The sequence below is a fragment of the Neophocaena asiaeorientalis genome, unplaced genomic scaffold, assembly GCF_003031525.2.
Source record: "Neophocaena asiaeorientalis asiaeorientalis breed wild unplaced genomic scaffold, Neophocaena_asiaeorientalis_V1.1 scaffold489, whole genome shotgun sequence".
NCBI lineage: Eukaryota > Metazoa > Chordata > Mammalia > Artiodactyla > Phocoenidae > Neophocaena > Neophocaena asiaeorientalis.
Window position 1 is genome coordinate 2,723,644 of NW_020174791.1, and position 13,683 is coordinate 2,737,326.

The 13,683-nt window shown below is 62.6% G+C and overlaps 2 protein-coding genes across 3 annotated transcripts in view; one reads left to right on the forward strand and one right to left on the reverse strand.

The window, feature by feature from the left end:
• MMEL1 (membrane metalloendopeptidase like 1) overlaps positions 1–325 on the forward strand; it is a 34,437-nt gene extending 34,112 nt beyond the window's left edge. The window contains exons 22-23 of the mRNA XM_024760248.1: positions 29–105; positions 178–325. Of these exons, the coding sequence (XP_024616016.1) occupies positions 29–105; positions 178–325 (225 nt within the window). The remainder of the gene's footprint in view (positions 1–28; positions 106–177) is intronic.
• A 1,130-nt stretch (positions 326–1,455) lies between these two features.
• PRXL2B (peroxiredoxin like 2B) lies at positions 1,456–4,036 on the reverse strand. Of its 2 annotated transcripts, none has more exons than XM_024760282.1 (4): positions 3,924–4,036; positions 2,525–2,600; positions 2,161–2,279; positions 1,456–1,668 (listed from the first exon to the last, which is right to left on the reverse strand). In XM_024760282.1, the coding sequence occupies exons 1-4, from the start codon at positions 3,984–3,986 to the stop codon at positions 1,645–1,647; spliced, it is 282 nt and encodes a 93-aa protein (XP_024616050.1). In that variant the 5' UTR covers positions 3,987–4,036; the 3' UTR covers positions 1,456–1,644. The 2 variants fall into 2 exon arrangements, with proteins under 2 accessions (XP_024616050.1, XP_024616051.1); XM_024760283.1 differs by lacking the exon at positions 1,456–1,668 and adding an exon at positions 3,329–3,380 and having other exon boundaries at positions 2,227–2,279.
• Positions 4,037–13,683: the final 9,647 nt, after the last annotated feature.

The following is a 13,683-nucleotide window of genomic DNA, read 5'->3' on the forward strand; positions in this document are numbered from 1 at the left end:
CGCAGCCACGCCCCTCATGCACCCACAGGTGTGGTGTGGGTCCTACCGGCCCGAGTTCGCCATCCAGTCCATCAAGACCGACGTCCACAGCCCCCTGAAGTACAGGTACGTGGCCCCCGTGCCCCTGCGCCCCGCGCCCGGGCCGGCGCTGTCTCAGGCCCCTGCGTCCACCCGCAGGGCGCTGGGCTCGCTGCAGAACCTGGCCGCCTTCGCAGACACGTTCCACTGCGACCCGGCCTCCGCGCCCGGACTGGAGTGCGAGCCGGCCCTGAGCCCCCTCCGCGCCCGCCTGCGAGGATCTACACCGCCCACTGCAGCCCTGTAGACACGGTTATCAGTCTTCTGCCCACTCGCCAAAGCGCGTCCTCCTCAGATGTCCACGAGCTTCAGACTTGAGCTAAGTAAAGGCTTTAAAGCAGTCGGCTGCCTTGTCTGTGTAGCAGAGCCCAGGGCCGGCTGTCAGGGTGACATACCTGAGAAAGTGCCCCACTCTCCCGCTGCACCTGCCGCTGACTGCTGGTGGCCAGGTGAGGAAATGGCAGGGCGCTCCTGACAATTTCCCCAGGGTCTCTCTGCCGGGGGCACAGCAATGACCGTGATGCCCCCAAATGCCCGCCCTCGGGGATCACAGTTCAGGTAGGGAGAGGGGATCCTGACCCAAGAAGGAGCTGAGTTCCAGGAGAGGGGCGGGGGGATCTGAGCTGCAGCCCAGAATCTGGATTTGGAGTTTTGTGTAACTGGAAGCCAGTGAGCGGTTAAACCTTGTCACCTGCCCTGAGTTTTTAAATGACCACAGAGAGGCTCTGTTGGGGGCCGGGGACGCTGGGACGCCAGCTAGAAGGCCACTGTGGTTGTCCAGGCCTGGACCAGGGGCATGGAGGGTGCTGAGAAAGTCATCTGAACTCAGACAAGAGAGCTCCTGACGGGGCAGGACAGGAGTTCTGCTCTAGACTTGTTAGAGCAGAACTCCCCACCTCGTGACAGGGGCATCGGGGGAACCGGACATCCCCCCCCCCAGGCTACCCCCCACCCCCAGCGGGGCGCACATGACAAGTCCCACGTGAGTAAAGGGCCTACTGGCAGAGCAGCCCTTTCCCTAAAAGTCCCCGACTGTCCACCAGACTCCAGCGGGTGGAATGGAAACCATCTCCTCCCTGGAAACCCAGTTAGCTCCCACCCCTCCAGGCCAGGCTCCCACCTGGGGCTTGGGGAGTTTCCTCGCTATCAGACAGAGCCCATCCCACCCTCGTCTCCCACACCCTGGACCTGTTCTCAGACCCCTGACCCACATGTGCCAAAGGCCTAAGGTCTCCAGAGAGGCTGCAGGGGCGCGTCCACCACCACCAACCCACCAGGGAAAGCGACTCTGCTAGCGGGGAAGGTGATGCCTCGGGAGGCATGACCGCCCCGCTGGCCTGGATGAAACCAAGAGTGATCAAGGCCGGGGTGGCCAGGGCTGCCAAGGACGCGAGATTCAGAGGCGATGAAGAAACACTGTCCAGAAAGTGCAGTCTAATGCTCAGTGCTGCCTGCAGGCCAGGCAGAGTCGAGCCCCAGCCCAGAGATTCTGGAATTTGTTCGCATCCAACTCCCAGCATGCCCAGGGCAGGAGACGCCGCTCAGATCCTTGGAGGCCCGGGGCCTTCACCTTGAACACGCCTCGTCACACTGCGGAGCCAGCAGAGGCCCCGTCAGCCTGGCCACACTCCCCGGGGCCAAGAGCAGCTGATCCCACCCCCCAGGGCTCTGTGGCCCAAGTAGAAGGAGGAGTGTGCCGGACAGTCCCCTCCATTCGGGGCGCAGGAGGTCGACCACCAGCACCATGCTAACCTAACGTGGGCAACGGTCACCCGGGACAAACCCCAGCCCCCCCAGGCTGAGAGGACGGGCCCCTCCTCTGCCTTGCAGCCCCTGACCAGCCCCCTGTCCCCTGGAGAGGGCCCTGCTGTGCCTGCCCATCTGGCCACCCTGCCCCTGGCCCGTCACCACAAAGTGGGGTGGCAGTGACATCCTGGGGCTGCTGTGAGCCCAGAATCACCTAAAGCCAACAAGGTCCGGCTCAGCATTTGGCCACAGCAAGCGCTCAACCCAGGGGTTGGGGGGGAGGGAGGGCGGGGGGGGGCATTCTTGGCGCAGCGCCCACCCCAGGCCTGGGCTCACCTTGGGCGGCTCACTGGTACAGACCTCCGCAGAGATGCCCAGGGCCTGCAAGATGCTCTCCTGGGGGGCGTAGTCACCTGGAGACTTCTGGACGAAGTGTAGCAGCACTTTGTCTCCACCTGCAGCCGGCGGGCGGAGGGGGGGTCGTCAGGGTGCCCCTGTGTGGCCACACCCCGCCCAGCTAGGATGACACTCAGAGCTGGGCCACTCCACCAAGGGGGTAACTGTGCTGAGATGAGTAAGCCAGAGGGAGGGAGGGTGAGGGCAGGCTCGAGTTCATCAAAACCTTCCCACCTGAGTGTGTGGCCCTGCAACCCCGACCCGTGACCCTTAGGTGGCCCCTGATGCCCCGCCCTTGGCCCACCTTTGGCGACCACCAGCAGCCCTCCGCTCTGCAGCAGGTCCCCGGAGAGGTTGCCCTGGATGCCGACAGCCTTGGCCTGGGGGGAGGGGAGCAGGCCCAGGTCAGTCCTAGACAGAAGCCCCTGCACCTGAGTCCCACACGACCTTGGCCGTCACAAACCTTGGCGGCCACATCACGAACAGGCTTCCCCAGGGAGGCCGGCAGGACGCTCAAGCTGTTGTACCTGCCGAGACACGGCTGGCTTGTCCAGGCTCTGCCTCTTCACCAAAGACAGCCCCAGCGCCTGCCCCCGGTCTCTGCACAGACCAGTTCCCACAAGCAGGCCCCGCCCCATCTCGCCAGGGGCTCAGGAGGCACGGGGCAGCCAGCCTGTGGGTGTGGGGAGTGTGGACTGGGTGAGCCCGGGGGTGCCGGCTCAGCTGGCATTGCCAATCAGAGGAGGCAGCCAGCCGGTGGGCTGGCAGGCCTGGGGCCCCACAGAGGGTGTGGGGAGTGTGGACTGGGCGGGCCCGGGGGTCCCGACTCAGCCAATCAGAGGAGGCAGCCAGCCGGTGGCAGATGCACCCGAGGTGGCTAGGGTGGCCCCTGACTGGGGCGCTAAGCCCAGGTGCCCTCTGCAGCCAGTTGTGGGGAGGCCCTGGGTGAGAAGCCTAACCTACAGCCCGTAATAGACACTCGGCACCCAAAAGAGAGCCCAGCAGGGCTGGCTGGAGCAGTGGATGCCCCCAGAGCCCGCTTGGCCAGGGAGACGGGGAAGGGAGAAGAGGAAGAAGGGAGCGGTGAAGCCCCGAGCCCCCAGCTCACCGCTTGAAGCCCAGCTCCTTGTAAAACTGCTTGCTCTCATCCAGGTAGAGCTCTGAAAAGTAGAGGCCACAGGTGGGTGCCCCAGGCCCACCTGCCCCCCTGGCTCACCCTCCTGCATCCGGCCTTCTGTCCACCCTTGGTACCCAGCTCGCCCACCAAGGACCAGGAGGGTCAGAGCAGAGCTGACTGTCCCCATTGTTAGAGGAGAGGCAGAGGCCCAGAGGTACAGGTGGAAAGGGAGAAGTAGGACTCGTCCGGACTCTGCCACTGGGCCCAGGGCTCTGTGAGGGGAGGGGTCCAGCGGGGTGGGGTCGGGAGGCAGCAGAGCCTGGGCTCTGGTCCCAGATACTCCTTGCGGAAAGCATCTGGAGAAGTTCAGGATCTGGCTCCTGGGGAGGCGAGGAGCTGGCAGCTGACCCAGTAAAGACCTTTGCCCTGGACTGCAGGCCAGAGTCACCACTGAGCCCTCCACAGTGGGAAGAACATCACGTCTGGGGCAGGCGGATAGAGGCCACAGCTGGAGAAGGCAGGGGAGGAGAGAAGGAGGGGACGGGAGGGGAGACGCACCCACCACCCTGAGCCCGTCCAGCCTCACCTCCCCGGTCACCGCGTGCTTCAGGACACACGCGCCCACGCGGGCAAGGTCCACCGTGCTCATGGCGCCTGCCACCCCGGACCCCAGCAGCAAGCCCGCTCTCCAGCAGTCCGCTCAGCCTTCAGTACTACGCGAGGCCCGGCTCCGCCCCGGACACGCCCCCAGCCCTCCGCCCGGGCCCGCCCCCTCCGCCCCGGCCCCGGCCCCGGCCCAGCGTACCGCAGCTGCCCGTAAGCAAAACAGGCTCCCGGGCACTCATTTTGTATATGCATGAGCCCGTCAGCCAATGGCGCCGCTGATAGTGGGCGGAGCTTGGCGGTGCGCCTGCGCAGAGTGCAGCGCCCGGCCGGGGGCGGGGTCAGTCGTGGAGTGCGGGGTGGTAAGCGACGGAGCGGTGGGGGCCCCGGAGTTCCGGCGGGGGTCCCATCTGGTGGAGGAGTCCGAGGGCTTACCTTTTCCCGTGGTCTTGTTTCATCTTGAAAATCCATGAGAATGCAGCGTTTTCTCAGTTACACGTTCGTGTTGGCTTTAATCATAAAATACTGTCAATTTCATGCCAGCTAATACCGGCCTTTAACCCCCAAACTTTGGGTGAAAGGGACCCGAAAGGGATAACAGCAGTTTACTAGGTGCCTTGCCGATTTGTCTTGTTTTTTCCTCGCGACAGCCCTCAGACACCTTTCAGTATCACCCAGTCTTACCCATGAGGGCCCTTGGCACAGAGGCTGAGGGGTGGAGCAAGGCGACTCGGACCGCGGGGTCCCACCTGGCCGTGGCCCGCCCCCCTCCGAGGGACTGCGGTTCCTGGCACTCGGCCTCACTCCCCAGGGCCCACAGACGGCTCCAGGCCCTGGACAAGGCTGGAGAATGAAGGGGCAGCAAGCAGCCCGCCCTGGGTTTGGGGAGGGGGAGTCCCCCCTCTTGACACCACACTGTATCCCACAGGGCCTCCCAAGAGAGAGGGGGAAACTGAGACCCAAGGGGGTGCTGCTGCCGCCTCAGCCTGCCCTTGGGCCTGGGAGGATGAGGGTGCTGGGAGTGGCTGAAGGTCCAGGCTCCAAAGCCAAGTTACTATGCCGAAAAGAGAAGGATTTCAGTTTCTGGTTATTGAAGGCAGAAAGGGCAGGCCATGCAGAAACTAGTAGCAGCAGGGGGCCGTTTGCCCAGCAGAGACAGAGAAACAAGGGGAAAATGCCACAGTTCCCAAACCCAGCCGTGCGGCCCCCGAGGCCGAGGTACCTCCCGGATCTCTGTGAGCATCAGGCATCCTGGTGCCACGTGTGCTGTTCCACATCCCGCCTCTCCTGTCTCCAAAGTGCGGAAACCCTTTCGAGTTGGAGGCAAAGCCTGGGACCAGCAGCACATCACGTGACATGTTCCTCCTGGAGCATTTATCTCGTGGTTATCATGCCCGTCGTTCTTGTGGGACTTGTCATAATATACTGGCAATGCATGAAAACCAGAAGGCTACCTGGTGAGCAAAGGTCCTGTCAGGGCTCAGGTCCCGAGAAGTCACAGCCCAGAGACCCTCCACGCTCTATCCCTCAAATCTAGAGGAGGCAGACCCCAAGAGTATCTCCAGCATTCCTTGCCCCTTAGGGATGTGGACCTCCCACAGAGCCAGAGCCACCGTGTCATGAGATCTCTCAATGGTAGGGGGACAGGATGGGGAGCCCTCTTCCTCCCTGATGCCCACTCACAGCCATGAACTCTGAGCTCCCATCCTCCCTGAGGGGGCAGTGGGGGCACAGGGCAGGCTGCAAACAGCTGGGAGAGGCACTGGGATAAAGGGTTAGAAGCCCCGTTGTCAAGGCTGTGTCCCCACCAAGAGCCTAAGTGTCCTTCATTCCTTTACTGGTTCGTTCATTTCCCTTCTTCTCTTATCTGCCCTACTCTGGGCTCCTCGTCTGCACCAGGTCCCAGCTGGACACCAGCATCCGGCCTGTGTAGACCCAGCTCTGGCATTTGGGAAGCCCCATGCACACCCAAAAGGGAGCAGGTACTCAGCAAAGATGTCCAAATTAGGGAGGTCGGCGACCATCTCCGGATGTGTCAGCAGATCCTTGCTGTGTCCTCACCCGAAGTCCCCCAAGGTGCAGAGAGGTCTCGATTTCCAGGCTCTGAGCAGACCGGCCGGGCAGTGGCCAGTGTCCCTTCTTACCCCAATTCTGGGGCACCTGCTCCTTGAGGGGTGGGGGGGGAACCTCCTCTCTGAAGTGCTGACCCCCTGTCTGTGCCTGACGGTCAAATTGGAGTTAGAGACCAGGGTTTGGCAACTGAGGAGGTGGGCAGGTTTGCCCCTATATCTCTTCATGTGTCCTGGGCCCCTGGGGGTCAGGCCAGCAAGAAACCCTGTCCGCTTTGGCCTGGCCTGTCTCTGAAAAGCTCAGTCTCCCGGGGAGAGGCCCCACATCTCTGTCTGGTTCCTCCTCATGTGTGTCTCTGTTTCACAGGAAGACCCACCAAAGGGAGATTCTCCCTCCAGGTATTAATACCTGTCCCCCCAGCTGGAGGTGATGCTGTGGGGGTGGGTAGACGCTCCCAGGCCTCTGATGGTCTTGAGTCTTTAGTCTACAGCCCTGCCTGCTAAGCTGGGAAGAGAGACACAACTCCTCCCATACAAACTGGGTCCCCGGGACACCTGGGGGCTGGAGCCGGGCTGGAGCTGAGCGTGTCCAGCAGAAGTGGACACAGTTCTCCAGGCTCTGCAGGCCCTGCCGGGTGTCACCACAGGGGCTGTGGAGGACACGGCAACCAAGTTCACTGCGAGGGCCCGACCTGCTGATCAACGGGTCCGGGACGCAGGCGCCTGAGATACCTCGGGCCATGCCTGCTGGGAGCTTCAGCCCCCCTGGGCCCGAGCGTGGAGGCAAGGGGAGCTGGTGGGACCCCTCCTGAGCTCGCTTCAGACTCCACCCAGCAGAGAGAGGGGCCGCTGCTCAGGGGGCTTTGCAGACCCCTCACACACACCTCCCTGTCAGCTGCAGGAGGCCTCGCTCCTGAGCCGCCCAAGCACTGAGCCAGCCCTGTGAGGAGGCAGCCACTAGCACTTCCTGGCGCCCCAACTCCTAACCCTCCTCCCTCTGAGCCCCAGGCGCTCATCCGGAGGACGGACCTGTGGGCACGTCCCTCCCGGGGCTGGGACTGGACCGGAAGGGCCTGAATGTGGCCTTATGTGAAGGGAAATCCCCTTTGGAAGGGATTTCTCTAAATTGGAGTCGTGTTCTGCTCCGTTTCCTCATTTGGAAGCTCTGGCCTCCACTGGGGGTCAGACAGGTGTGGACAGAGGCCTAAGTCTCCCTGCAGGGAAGATCCCCGGAAGGCGGGCTGGGGCAGGGCAGGGGGCAGCACCTGGTCCTCCACATGCTGGGGGTGGGGCAGTAGCAGGATCTGGGGGCCGGGGTCAGCTTTCCTACCTGGGTTACAGACTTGGCACTGCAGACCCTTGATCAGGCATTGAGGTGGGCCATGGAGGCCCTGGGGTTGCAGGGAGCAACTCCCCACAGGGCAGCCTCGCCCGGTGCCCTGCAGCCCAGGGACCCAGGGTACTCAGGGCTGGGAGGGCCGGAGGGAGCCCCCCATCACTGGACACCCCCGGCAGGTATGACCCCGTCTGCAGTGACCTAAAGACACCTGGGCTCTTCCCCACGCCCTGGTGAGCATGCTGGGGGAAGTCAGACCGTTCTGGGGGAACGTGGAGCCCTCCTGGGACACCTGAGCCTGGTTCTGTCACAGGGGCCGCCCTACAGGGCTCATGGCCCACTCCTGCCGTCTGTGCCCCCTGCCAGGGGCTTCATGCCACCCCTGGTGGTGGGTGCTGTGAAGGGAAGGACTCCTGGACAGGAAAGGGGCGGGGGGATCTGCCCTCAGCCCACAGCGCTGGACCCCCAAACCAGCCCCACAGAGAGGGTCCCTCCAGGGCTGCACTTGGGCCGCCGCCTCCTCTTTGCCCAGGGTCATCTCTGGGAGCAGGAGGTACAGCACCTAAGGGAGATGGCACCGAGCCTCAGTCTCTCTCTCTGTGAAATGGGGCAGCAGCCCCTGCCTCTGGCCATGCCCTGCAGGGATGCCATGGGTGGACCCAGGACAGACTCCGGGAATGCCTGAGTATGACTATCCCGCTCAGGTCTCGGCACCCCCTGCCTGGCAGTGTGGGAACGCCACCCTCAGGGAGCCCAAGGCCCTGTGGTCTGGACAGCATGCCAGCCTCCCTGCTGGCCTGTGCTGGGCCTGCTGAGCCCTGGGGAGCCAGAAGCATCAGAGCAGGGGAGGCCCCCAGGCCTGCCCAGTTGGGGAGACAGGCTGCTCCGGGCCCGGGGCTGGGGGAGGCCACGCTGGGGCCCTGGTTCCAGGGCTGGCTCTGCCCGGCAGACAGGGGCCCTCCCTGAGGAGTAACGGCCTGCGCTGGCAGGGGAGCCACGCTGGCCGGGAGCAGGCGGCCTCTGGCCCGGCGCATGAACGTCTGGGCTTATCACCCAGGACAGGGCTGCCGGCTGTGGGTGGAGATCGGCTGCCTGCTGCAGAGCCCCACCCCAGAGGCACGTCCCAGCCAGGCTTTCCCAGAGCAGCCAGGCCAGGGAGCATCCTCGCCTGCAGTGGGCTCGCCTGAGACTCCGGAATGGGGCTGCGGCGCGGGGGCCTGTAGAGGGCGGCTTCTGCTGGCGGTGGGCCTGGCTCTCCTGAGGTCAGGGGGGCAGGGTGCCAGGGCCTGGGTCAGCCCGGGAGAGCCACATACTGGGGGACAGAGGCCCATGTGAGGTCAGGACAGGGACATGGCCCAGGCCGGGATGGGGAGGGAGGGGTCAGTGGGGCACACCCAGGGGGCAGGAGTGGGGACACTGCTGGGTGGTGGGACAGGCAGACAAGCTCTGGGGTCTCCCCAGGCTCCAAGCATTAGCCTTGGGCACCGGGCACCAGGGTGGCAGCCCCCCGCCTTGCAGAGGCTCCGTGTCCCTCCACGGGACCATTCAAACCCTGGCTACGGTCCCCCAGAAAGCCAGGGAGGAGGGGTCACCTGCGGCAGGAAGTGTTTGCTCTCCAGCCCCCAGGGTCCCCTGGGCCCACAGCTGCTGGGGTAACAAGCCCTCTCGGCGACAGCTCAGACGGGGGTGCAGGCTGCGTGCAGGGGAGAGAAAAAAAAAGGCGGGGAGGCCCCCACTGGTGAAGTCTCCGGGCACAGGTCCTCCTGCCCCAGCCAGTGCCAGCTTCCTGGCCCCACCCCTGTGCACTAGCAGCCACACTTCTGTTCCTGTAGAAGCAGGTGGCCCCCCAGAAGTCATCTGCGCTCCGCCCAGTGCTCTGACCCCACAGCACTGAGCCCACAGAGGGCGCCCAGCTTGGCTTCCCTTTACCTGTGCCAGCCTCCACAGGTGACAGTCCCCGCCCGCATGCCGTGTGTCCCATGCGCGTCCCCACCACTGCCAGGCTGTGAGCCCAGCTGCCTCCCGCGCCTTCCTGAGCTCAGCTCTGCGGAGTCCAAAGGGATGCGGGAACGCACACTTTGCCATCTTTGACGGCCAGAGGGCCTCCCCACCTTGTCCACATCCCACCTGTCCCTGGAAGGGGGCAGGGCTGGGTCATTTTGCTCCATTTCATTGAAGGGGAGACAGGGGCTCAGAGAGGGACGGGCCTTGCCCAGAGTCCCCCGTGCAAGCTGTGCTCAGACCCAAACCCCGATCTTCCCGTCCAGTGGGGCTCGGGGCTCTCCCCACCCAGGCTTCTCAGCTCCACCGGTGCCCTCAGAGCTGGTGAACAGGGCAGGCCTGGGGGTGGGGGGGGACCACCACTGCCACCCTCTTGTGCCTCCGGGCTGCAGAAGGAGCGTGTGAAGAGCCCCACCTCACATGACACTGGAGCAGGACGCCGGGAGGGTGGGGACCCCAGCGGCAGGTGCGCGTGTCGCCAGGCTGCAGGCACGTGGGGTCAGCCAGCTTTGCCTGGATCTCCCCAGGCAGGAGCTACACCAGTAGGACTGGCCAACGGCCACCACGTCCTCACGGTCGCCACCTACTTCCATTTCCAGGGGAGCCTGGGGAGGAGAGCCTGGGTGCCAGGGAAGGGATAGGGCAGGGGTGCAGTCATGGGCGTTGGCGGGGGGCGGTGTTGACTACCATCCTGTTTGCAAAGCTTCCCAGAGCTCAGACGCAGAGCTAAGCACCAGCCCCTGTCCCCCAGTACAGCCAGCCCAGCCCCACAGACTCCAGGAGTCTGAGGCAGGGTGGAGAACAAGTGTGACCCAGCAGCTTGGGAGCCCCTGTGAGACGTCCACCAGCACAGGCTCCCGTCCCCCTGGGAGGGCCTGTCCTGCTATTTACCTCTACACTGCTTGCAGGCCACCTGGGGGTTTCCAGTAAAGGGGAAGGGGCACCCCTGCATCCTTGGAGGAGGCTGGGGCAGGGCCCTTCCCCACTCACCATGTGTTCCCATCTCTGGCTGTCATCTGCTGGGTGTCCCCTCTCCTCCCTCGGCCCCACGCCCCCAGGATCAGCAGGCAGGGCAGGATCGGAGGGTGTCCCCCAGAGAGCCCTGTGTCTGTCTGAGGTTCTGCGGGTCTCCTGTACCCAATCTATACTTGGGGGGATAGAGGCAGAGCCCGCATCCCAGGGCCTCTCCTTCCACTTCCCTGTATGACTGCGGCGCTGGGACCCAGGGCCTCCTCTCCCCTCTCCTGACTGAGCCAGAGCCTGTGCCAGAGACCCCCCCCCCCGCACCCTCAGGGCCCAGGGGAGGGCTGTGCCCGGTCGGGATCACAGACCCTGACACAAGGCTGAGCCTCTCCCCCATCCCAGTTCTACCGCAGCTGAAGGAGCCTCAACTCCAGCCCCCATCACCCACTGTCCCCTCAAGATCCTCCCACAGCCCCAACTGTGCCCTCCAAGGGGCTGCCTCTCCCACTGTGTCACCCAACACCCCAGCCACCCTGTCAAGACACCTCCAGATGGACTCCTGGAAAACCCTGATCACACTTCCCCTCTCTTCTTGAGAGGGAGATTTCCAGGGTCTTGAGGGTGGAGAGAGATTGGGAGATGAGCCACAGTCCTGGGGGGCGGGAGGACGGGGCATCCCAAGCCCCACTCTGGAGGCTTCCCTTCCTGTCCTCTGTGTTCAGGCTAGCCTCAGCTCCCCCTGCTCTGTGGCAGCCCCAGGCTGGGCATGGGGCTGATAGGCAAAGCAGCCTGGTGCCCACCTTCCTGGGGCTCATGGTCTAGTGAGGAAGCCAAGTCTAAAAGCCAGAGTAGCTTCATGTGGTGAAGGCTCACTTATAGGCAGCAGATGCCAGGCAGGGCTCCGAAGGATGAATAGGAGCCCTGCGGGGGAGTGGGAGGGACAAGGTGAGAAAGGCGTTCTCTGAGGAAGGATGTGTGCTGAGCAATGTGGCAGGGCCCACTCCCGGTGAGGCCTGCAGCGGGTGGCGACACAATGCCGGCCATGGCCCATCCTGTAGGGAGGCCAGAGCGAAGGCAAACCACCTGCCAGGAGAAAATATTCACATCACATATGTCTTGGATCCAAAAGATATAATTCTTCCAACTCAATAAGACAGACAACCCAATCTGCAAGAGATTTGAACAGATCCTCCAAACCAGAGAAGATGCATGGACAGCACCCGCAAAGAGGCTCAACGTCATTGGTCAGCGGGGAAACCCGAACGACAGCCATCGGAGCAGCTGAGGTTAAAGTCTGACCAAGTGTTGACGAGCATTTGGAGCCACTGGGACTCTCAACACTCCCGGTGGGAATGGAAAGTGGAACGGACACTTTGGACAACGGACTGGCAAATCGTTACAAAGTTACATACACACCTACCATAGGACCCAGCAATTCCCCTCCTGGGTAAATAACAAAGAGAAATGAGACCACGTGTCCACACCAGAACTCGTTTATAGAAGTTCAGAGCAGCTTTTCCTGGTAAAAACCACCCAGACAGACAGGTGAGTGGCTATGCAAAGTGTGGCATATTCATACAATGGGATACTAGTCGGTAATAAGAAAATGAATTTTGATACGCACAGCATCACGGAGGAACCTTGCAGTCACGATGCTGAGTGAAGCGCCAGGCCCAAAGGAGCCAGGCTGCGCGACTGCATGGACGTGAAATTCGGAAGCAGGCAGATATAACCTAGAGTGACAGCCGATCAGGGATGCTTGGACCAGGCTGGGGCCTGCCTGCAAGGGGCCGGGGTTAGTGGCAAGGGCTGCCATGGCAACGTACCCGGGGCTGGAGGGCTTAAACAATGAGAACTTATTTCTCTCCAGTCTGGAGGCTGGAAGTCTGAGATCGAGGTGTCACAGGGTTGGTCTGAGGCCTCCCTCCTTGGCTTGCCAATGGCTGCCTTCTCGCCACGTCCTCACCTGGCCTTTTCTCTGTGCACATCCCTGTGTCTCTCTTCGTACAAGGACACCAGTCTTATGGGATTAGGGTTCCTGCCTTTCGAGCTCCTTTAACTGGAACCACCTCCTGAGAGCCCTGTCTCCAGATCCAGCCACCCTGGGGGTCAGCGCTTCAACACGTGAATTCAGAGCAAACAGTCTCCGAGCAGAACGCCAGTTCCCCAGGGCAGGGAACTCTCTCCCCGGCTCAGTGCTATGTCGCCGGCACCTGGCATCAAGAGGGCACTTGGAACAAATCTGCTGGGCAATGGTGAGGTGGAGGAAAGCCACCCGGTGCTTTCGGCCATCATCACTGCCCTCCCGGTGAATTGAACCACGTCACACCTGCAAGGACACGCCGACCAGGTCTGACCTCAGACTGAACTCAAACACCGTCACCGCATAAAAGTGACCAGGCTGATGCGGTGACCGCAGCTCCTTCCTTCCACACCCACAGCTCCAGCCCCGCTCCATCCACTGACGTCCTGGATGAGATGTACTGAGATGCCCCATCACGGACTTACCCGGCCCCTGACAGTGAAACCGAACAGGAGCCTTTGGGGATCCTGGGCACAGAAACCTTTCTGTGTCCCCCGTTTCTTGTTTGTAAGGAATAGACTCCAGCCTCCGTGACCTTCCCTGAGTTCCAAAGGGCAGATTTGAGCAGTTGCTAATCAGGGAAGGGAGGGGATGCAGAGACAAGGGAGGAGACCACCTGAGGCCAGATTAAAGGAGCGCAGGCCCTGCACCCCAATCCTTATCAGCAAGCCCCCCCTTGAACCATGGCTATAAATCTCCTCACCAAATCCCCCCAGGTTGGGACATAATTTTTCAGGGCATGAGCCCACTGTGCCCCTTTGCCCGGCAGAGCAATAAAGCTATTCTTTTCTACTTCCCCCAAGCTCTGTCTCTGCGATTTGATTCGGCACCTGTGCACAGAGGCTGAGTCGTCGGCATCAAGAGTACTCCATTCAGCGCAGCTTGAACCCTCCACCAACCACCCTGCACAGAGCCACACCCCAGATCCCTGTCTGACACCCTCACCGGGACACCCTCACTGCACCCTTGTGGGATGCGGACGTGCTCCCAGCACTTGGCTGCAGCGCTCTGGCTGGTATTCGGCTTCTTCAGGTAAAGTAGCGACAGATGCTCTTCCTCTTGCCTGTGGTGATCCACCCTGGGGCAGAACTGAGGGATCGATTTGCTAAAAGATCTGGGACACCCACACACACAAGTGTGCGCTAGCATCCACACACGTGTGTTCACGCACATCCCAGCCACAAGGACAGGGAGGCCCAGCCGAGGCTGTGGACCACAGAAGTCCCTCCTGCGTGTGTACGCTTCTCCATGGCCTGAAAAACGCCAGGTGTGCTTCCGGGCTGGGGCTGGG